The sequence below is a fragment of the Gadus chalcogrammus genome, chromosome 20 (genome assembly GCF_026213295.1).
Source record: "Gadus chalcogrammus isolate NIFS_2021 chromosome 20, NIFS_Gcha_1.0, whole genome shotgun sequence".
Lineage (NCBI taxonomy): Eukaryota > Metazoa > Chordata > Actinopteri > Gadiformes > Gadidae > Gadus > Gadus chalcogrammus.
Window position 1 is genome coordinate 9,884,563 of NC_079431.1, and position 8,516 is coordinate 9,893,078.

At 46.0% G+C, this 8,516-nt stretch overlaps 1 protein-coding gene across 1 annotated transcript in view; it reads left to right on the forward strand.

Annotated features, from left to right (window-relative positions):
* The window catches only part of abca12 (ATP-binding cassette, sub-family A (ABC1), member 12), a 58,672-nt gene extending 50,357 nt beyond the window's left edge, over positions 1 to 8,315 (forward strand). Inside the window, exons 49-57 of the mRNA XM_056579252.1 lie at positions 11 to 242; positions 1,863 to 1,972; positions 2,784 to 2,934; positions 4,539 to 4,673; positions 5,719 to 5,822; positions 6,351 to 6,443; positions 6,602 to 6,707; positions 7,586 to 7,723; positions 8,193 to 8,315. Coding sequence (XP_056435227.1) covers positions 11 to 242; positions 1,863 to 1,972; positions 2,784 to 2,934; positions 4,539 to 4,673; positions 5,719 to 5,822; positions 6,351 to 6,443; positions 6,602 to 6,707; positions 7,586 to 7,723; positions 8,193 to 8,297 — 1,174 coding nt within the window. The 3' untranslated portion in view covers positions 8,298 to 8,315. The remainder of the gene's footprint in view (positions 1 to 10; positions 243 to 1,862; positions 1,973 to 2,783; positions 2,935 to 4,538; positions 4,674 to 5,718; positions 5,823 to 6,350; positions 6,444 to 6,601; positions 6,708 to 7,585; positions 7,724 to 8,192) is intronic.
* Positions 8,316 to 8,516: the final 201 nt, after the last annotated feature.

Genomic DNA, 8,516 nt, shown 5'->3' on the forward strand with positions numbered 1-8,516 from the left:
CTGTCCTCAGGCGTCTGACCATGGGCAAGAGAGTGCTGCCCCCGGTGGCGGTCGACGGCCAGGACGGCCAGGACGGCCAGGACGGCGAGGACGAGGACGTGACGGCGGAGCACGCCCGCGTCTCCAGCGGCGAGGCCAACTCTGACCTCCTGCAAGTCTGCCGCCTCTCCAAGGTCTACCAGTACCTCAACAAGAAGGTCCACGCTGTCAACCAGGTGTCCCTGGGCATCCCCGCCGGCGAGGTGAGCCCCCGGCACGCTTACCTCCTTTTGTTTACTCTGTTTGTTTGAGGCCGCGGGTTCCGACTAGGGATCGACCGTTTGGGTTTTTTAGGGCCGATACCGATTTTTTTTTCATCAGCCTTAGCCGATAACCGATACGCCGATGCCGATTTTCTTGAGCCAATATTTGGAACCGATGCTACCCTGGAAATCCAGAGTTCTCACAAGAGCACAATTTGAATTTGCTCAGCGAGACACTCTGGGAACGAGCAATATACTTGTGTATTTTACTGGGCATCCCCTGGCCCAGAACATTAATCAATCACATCGATGTATCAATATAGGCGGGCCAAAAGCGTTGCTGTTTTACCGACCGGATACGTCAAGAGTCTTATCTATTGGTTAGCTCCACTGGTCTGGATACGTCACCCCTTTTATTCTTCTGCTATTTTCAAATGCATGCTTGGTGCGGCCCCTCGAGTTGGGCCATTTTAATTACTCGTTGCCAGACCCTCCAGCTTTCTAGATGTAGGTCTGGATTTCCAGACCTACATTTCCACACCTGTAAATTTGGGAGGCTAAGCCTCCCTCAATTTACATCATAAAAATGACACAATGATGATAACAAATGTTACATATATCTGTCGATCACTAGTTCCGACCCCTTATTTAGGTCCCCCGTTTTGAGGTCTTAAAAGCTCCTTGTGTTGTTGTACGTCTTTTTCCCACAATATTGTTTAAGAGCGCAGCTATAACTGCCCATAATGTGTCCCGGTGAAGTCGTTAGCAGTAGTTTACTATCCTCTTTTATAAGCCAGTATTCCTCTGCGACCTCGTTTGCGTTGCAGGCGACCCGTTTAAGATATTCCTTTCCTTTGACACAGGTCCAATTGAAAACATTTTACGGACAGGCACATTGGGAATGTGTTTTTGTTAGGATGCAATATGGCCGAGGAAGGGTTAGTCACCGGTTTGGAAGAGCAACCAAACAGGAAATCCAGTGGAAAGGGACATTAGTTGATGCCAATGTAATAACATAATATAAGTATATATATATTAATAATATAATAAGAAACACAGGTTGCAAAGGTTTTGTAATGCTTTCCCGACAATAATGACCTGTACTTTATGGTTTTAATAAGGAATACTTGAATTGATATTCTGCTCTGAAGAGGACCTCTCCTGCTACTTTTTAATGGTTCATACAAACAAGACTATTCAATTAAAATGTATTAAAACAATTATATGACACAAAAAAAAACCAACAACCAATTTGCCAGAGAAGACTAAGTGTCTTTCTCTTTTGTTGATTCAAATTTTATCTATGTAGTATGTGATTCATCCTTACAATGAATTACTACGTTTCCTGGAAATTGATTAGACTGCATGGTTTAAGAAAATGGAAAAACATATAAAATATGCTTTGCTTTGCAAGTGGAAATCCATAACAAAGACCATACTTTTAAAAATTGTAAACACTCACTTCCCCAATGAGTTATACACGATGCTTCTTAATTAATACAACTTCATACACTATAAATGTGGTGGTTACAACAAATCTGCATCCAAAACCCATTCAAACCTTCTGCCACTGAGCGTCAACTCATCAGTGTCCTCCTTTTCCTGGTGCATCGTCCTCAGTGCTTTGGCCTGCTTGGCGTGAATGGAGCCGGAAAGACCACTACCTTCAAGATGCTGACCGGAGACGTCAGTCCCACCGACGGAACCGCGCAGATCAAGGATGTTGACGGGTATGAGGGCGGCTGACTCGGTCAATGCTGAGTCAATGCAATGCATATTTTAATCCAGGCTATTTTACGTCCACTCATAATGACGTGAGTCATGCTTCAGGCTCATCTGCTAATATCCTTTAATATACTATGCAATAATATACATATCAACTTTAATGTGAAACATGAGCTTAAATCTCCTAAAGTGGATGGAAACGGTCGCCGTAGAGGGATAATGGTTATGATTTCAATTTGGTGGTGGGCTAGTTAAATCTCTCCAACCTTTTAGTGGCAGTAGCAGCACCAAAACGTGTGTGATTCTGAAATATTACTTCAATTATTTTTATATGGAAAGAAATTAAGCTATAGCAGGTGGGTCAACTTCCCACCAGGAAGTGATGACCTCAGTTTGTTACAGTGGTAAAGCACGGATCTGGATCACAGATATATACTGTAGATATATAGATAAGGTATGTACTTTATTGATCCTCCGAGAGAAATTACTTTCAGCCGCTTATCGGTAAATTGAGTTTTGTGCTTCTTCCCCCCCCCCCCCCCCACATTCCAATGCATAGCAGAGACCAACACAGAGTAGACATAACTCAGACTAGTAAAGTGGAAATGATTCATTTTTCCAGGGAGAATGAAAAAATGAAAAAAGCAGGTGACTGCTCTTTATGCCAATAAATGTTGGCTACTCCGTGGACGGCACAGTGCAGGGCCAACGGGTTCACCTGCACATATTTCCTCCATCTGTCCCGGTGCCCGTGGACGATTGGAAGGAGAAATATGACTCTTATTCATGCTTTGTTTTTTATCCCTCTGCCTCCAGGCGCATGGTGGACATCATGGAGTGCCGTGACCAGGGCATAAACATTGGTTACTGTCCCCAAGTGGACGCCCTGGACAACCTACTCACTGGGAAGGAACACCTGTACTTCTATGCCCGCATCCGCGGCATCTCCAAGCGGGAGATTGATGGGGTACGGTCGTTAACAACCACATATAACCTTTTACTGCTTTTCCGGAAATGTGTCTTTGCAGCAGCACTGTGAAAAAAAAAAAAAACAGCCTAGCAAAACATTGCTGTAAAGGCACGAGATGCCGGTGTGTAAAAATGGAACACGCTGGTTTCCACTCTCGGGCTTAATAGGTACCGCTTGGTCATTGATTGATGTGCGCTGAAAGTTAGCGCTTGTGGTAAAAATAGAAATAAAGAGCAGCTCAAGGCATTCGCTATCAGCTTGTGGGATCCGGGCTTGCTGGAGATTAAGATGATGTTGTGTCAGTGCAGGGGGATTACCATTTAAATCAATTCTCCTGATCCTGGGAGATTTTGTACATACCGGAGCCTTTTTCGGTGCCTTTTCTTACACTACTGAAAACTGCAGTCCGTTCTCATTCCATTTACTTTAAGTCTTTTTTTTTATTGTGGAACGTGGCTGGCGGGAACGATCCAAAGATAACGACAAAATAAAAATGAATTTACAACGTTAACTGCGCTGAACAGCAAAATAGCCTTCTTCTGCAAGAACGATTTTAGTGCGACGGCTGGACCAAATTGCAATTGTGATAAGCTCTGACAGTCTCACGTAAAAACACTAATAGAAACATACACGCACTGACATGCACACAAACACACACGCTTAATCACCCTCTAATTGAAACACGCACTCACATATACACAACCACACATAATTATCGGAGCACTCACACATGCATATACTCACACGCACACACACAAACACACACACACACATTCACATGCATGCGAGCACAATCAGGCACTGAAATGGATGTGGCTGCGTCTAATCACCGCGGCTTCAGTCGATACGGCTCCTCTCGCTTCAGTCATTGGGATGACAACAATGGCCGTAATGGTGCAAGCGTCAGGGGTGGGCAGATTTGCTGGAGATGAGGATATATATAGAGCCGCGAGGTCGTCAGCTCTCTGGGTCGTCTCCCACTGACAGTAGGCTGGACTGCAGATCATAAGACTGCCCAGTGCCCATAATGGGGGTCCTTTGGCATGGACATGCACTTTGGTGAAGCGTTATGAGCATGCATCATCAAAGGGGAAAGGCACAGGGGTGTGTGGGGTTTGTTGTTGTTATTATATTATGAGTTTGTAAGAAATGTACATTCTAATAAAACAATACAATAAACTCAGTACTACCGGAATATCAACGAAATAACAACAACCCATGCATGCGCATTGGTTGAATCAAGATCAATGCATTCCAATGCATCAAAGCCTTTTTATTGTTCCTTTTTCTTTTTCAACAACCCACGCCGCTTTAGTGCTCAAACATGCATAACAATGCGTTTGCCGTTCACTCTTTTCCACCATCACCATTGTTACACCAACTCACCCCCCCCCCCCCCCCGCTGTCACACAACAACCTTACTTCCCCCAGGAACGGGGGAGACAGAGTAGCACTGTGTTTAGGAGTTCTTAACAGCGCTCCAGCTGTGCTCCGGCTTGTTCCTCGGTGTTGTCATGTTAAGCCTTTGAATTTTGCCATCCTCCTCCTCCTCCTCCTCCTCCTCCTCCTCCTCCTCCTCCTCCTCCTACTCCTCCCCCCAGGTGGTGAACCACTTGTTGAGGAAGCTGGAGCTGGTGTCCCACCGGGACGCCGTCACCGAGGGCTACAGCTGTGGCACCCGTCGGAAGCTCTCCACCGCACTGGCTCTCATCGGACATCCGCAGATCCTGCTCCTGGTGAGGGGACATCTGTACCCGTTTAACCCCCCCCCCCCAACACCCCCACCACACACACACACACACACACACACACACACACACACACACACACACACACACACACACACACGCACGCACGCACGCGCGCACAACCCCCCCCCTCAACGCAATAATAGCTTGTTATTCCAAACGTTTTAAAGGTGGAACCAGGTTTCTAGCTTGACTACTGTTTTTTTTTTTACTTTCATTGCTGTTCACAGGTTAATAGACAAAATAAAATAAAAAAAGATTTTCATTGATATTACATAAATATTATCCAATTTAAATTACGCATTCACATATAGTCGCCGTATAAATTCATAATCTTTCTCCCATTCCTCTCAAATATGTTTTCTTTGACTTTCAGAAAGTATGACAAATTTTCCATTACCTCAATTTGTGGAACAAGCGTAGCCTGCCAGGCTTATTATGAGCAAGCATAGTATTGGTTGCTTCATCAAAACATTGTCATTTATTCTTTGATTCTTTCGGTGCCCTTTTTCCTTCTCCGTCTCTGCCGTCCGTATGTCTTTTCTAATTCGTCTCTTTCTGTCGTCTTTATCGACCCCCTCCTGCCATCCTCCCCATACCTTTATCTACCTTCTTAATTCCCCCCTCCCTTCCTATCTGCTCTCCTGTCTCCCCTATAAAGTTCTTTCCCTTGTCCTCCCTCTCATCCACTTTGTTCGTTGAAACGGAAGAATGATCTTTCAGTCGCTCCACTGACACATTGGAGCTCGTTTTTTTCCTTCTTCCTTCTTTCCCCCATTCGTCTCATCTATTGTTCTTGGTTTGATCCCCCCCTCGCTCTGTCTCTGTCTCTCTCCCTGTCGCTCTCTATCTGTCCCTCTGTCTCTCTCTCGTTCTCTGTCTCCTCCCTGTCCCTCTCTCTCTCTCTCTCTCTCTCTCTCTCGTTCTCTGTCTCTCTCGTTCTCTGTCTCTGTCTCTCTCTCTCTGTCTCTGTGTCTGTCTCTGTGTCTCTCTCTCCTCTCCGTTAATGTGTGCGTGTTTGTGTATTTAACAGGATGAACCCAGCTCAGGCATGGACCCCCGCACCAAACGCCACCTTTGGAAGATCATCTCGGAAGAGGTCAAGGGGAAATGTGCAGTTGTCCTCACCTCTCACAGGTGAGCAGGCCACCACATTCAGTTACGCTCGGCTTCCACTCCGTTATAGGAAATTAGGGGTGTTGCTTTAAGTGGTTTCTCACACAACACAGTATAACGGTAGACCAGGCAGGACATGCTGGCCCTCGACGGGATGTCTAATATGTTATATTTGGTTGGAGAGGGATACGTTTGTATAGAAAGTTGGAAAGATAAGAAATAAATAGAATAAGATAAGAAATGTTGATACTTTATTCATCGCCGGAGGGAAATTTGGGATAACAAGAAGTAGAAACAGAAAATATATGTTTACAAATGAATAGTGGCAAGGTTAACGTGAATGCAACCAAGATAAATGGTTGGGTTGGAAGGGTTGAGGTCAGGAACTTATTTGAGCAAAAAAGCTTCAATAACTTTTTTGCAAACCACCGTAAGCGAGTCTACACTCTATTCTTTTGTTGTTGTTTTTACACCTCTCTTACTCTCTCGTTCTCTCTAACCCTCTCCGTCCCCCTGTCCATGCTGTCTCTCTACCTTGCTCCGCCCCAGCATGGAGGAGTGTGAGGCTCTGTGCAGCCGCCTGGCCATCATGGTGAAGGGTCAGTTCCGGTGCCTGGGTTCCCTGCAGCACATTAAGAACAGGTCAGTGACTCCTCCCCGACCCAATGAACGACCTCCAGCCGCAGCTGAACGCCCACGCAGACACAACCCCCCCCTACCCCTCCCCCACCCTAACCCCCAAACAGACACGTAGTGGTAATGACCTTGTGGGGTACTCTTTCTTTATTCCTGTTGTCAAGGTTTGGCAGTGGGTTCACGGTGAAGATGTACCTGGCCCTTGCCTCCTGCGATGTGGATGTCATCACAAGCTTCATGCGGCTCAACTTCCCCAGCACCTACCTCAAGGTGGGTTCCCCGTAGCTGGTTATAGTGCTCTTTCACCGCACAGACACATTAAATATTTCTGGGCGACACTAATAAGCTGGTTAAAGTTTCTAAGTAATCTAAAAATACAGACAGCAGGATTTGCCCCGCACAGAAGCACAAAGGTGTTTACTTGTTAGCCTGGATTTTGGGAGCAGATAGGAAGCCTTTTAAGGACATGAAAGATCTTTGAATGTAATCAGCAGAGCACATCACCCCAGAGCTCTATTGTAGCAAGCTAACTGATTCATAATAATAACTCAATTGCAATCTTCTGTATCAATGCCGCCCTTCCCCTGATATGGTTCCCCCAAAATGCACGATGATAAAGGCCGTTCAGCCACGAATCGTTCATTTGTGAGGTGGGAGATTGCGATGTGGAGATATATGTTTTCTCTGTATAAACAGATGGGATGGTTTTACCAGTGATGTAGACAACTGTTGTCAAAACCACCTCCGGAGGCATAGGCTACACTAAATCTAGATGAACTGGAGAACGCTTCTGGCCTACACAGAAACCCTTCCCTTGTTGTGCCTACTTGGACAACTTACACTAACGCCTGCCTGTGACTTATTGTCTGTGTATATTTCAGCATTTGGTTTCCCTCGCTCTCTCTCTTTTTTTCGTAGCTTGTAAAAATGACAGGCTATTATCGTAAGCTTATTATCGTAAGCAGGGTTGGCATGTTTAACAGGTACAACACACACATTTTAACTTTTAACTTGACAGTGTTTGTGTTGCGCTGGATGCCCTCGTCTCATCATTCCTTCCCGCTCTCTCTCTCTCCCTCTCCCTCTCCCTCTCCCTCTCCCTCTCTCTCTCCCTCTCCCTCTCTCTCCCTCCCCCTCTCCCCCAACAGGAGCAGCACTCCACCATGGTGGAGTACCATGTGCCCGTGGCTCCGGGTGGAGTTGCCGACATCTTCCACCAGCTGGAGACCAACAAGAACGCTCTGCACATCAAACACTTCTCAATCAGCCAGACCACGCTGGATGAGGTGAGAGCCATAGGAGTGTGTGTGTGGAGGGGGAGAGAGGCAGAGAGAGAGAGAGCCCTGGGTGGGAGGGTTTGTCGCGCCAGACAGACAAGATGGTAGATAAGGATTGATAAGGAAGGAGAAGCCTTAAGGGGAGAAAAAGGGTGTATAGTGTTGGGGGTGCACGGTGGATTGGCATAGGGCCCGTGGGACATAAGAAAGGAGTTTATGCTTTTGAAGAGTGAATATTGGCTTTAACTTTAATTTGAGTTGGCAGTGACCCAACTCCGCCCATGTGGGATTGGTCGCCGCCATATTGTGGGGTGTCATGGCCATGGACAAGTTGGGAAAGAAAATGGATGGTTGGATGGATGGATGAATGGATGACTGAGTGGATGGATAGATGAGGCTTGATGAACAGGTTTGTCATGTATAGATATGTGAATGAACATGCAGATCATCATTAAACAACAAACCTCCCCCCTCCCAGGTCTTCATCAACTTCGCAATGGGGAAGATCGGCACGATGGACACCATCCCCGTTCACAACGAGGAGGCAGACAGCCTAGACCCCTTCGGCCTTATGCCAGTGTAGGAGTAGGACCCCCCCCCCCATACACATCAAAATAAGGTCAAATGTATTGTGTCAAGTTATCTTATACCGTAATTTAACCCATTGTTTCTATGAAGAATGAGCTTTAGCCACTTTAACCGCATGATGGAACGAATGCACAAGTGTTCTTTGCATTATTACTCGTCGCATGCACATCTTTATCCTCAAATACAGTGAGGGTAAGGTAAGATTAACCATCGG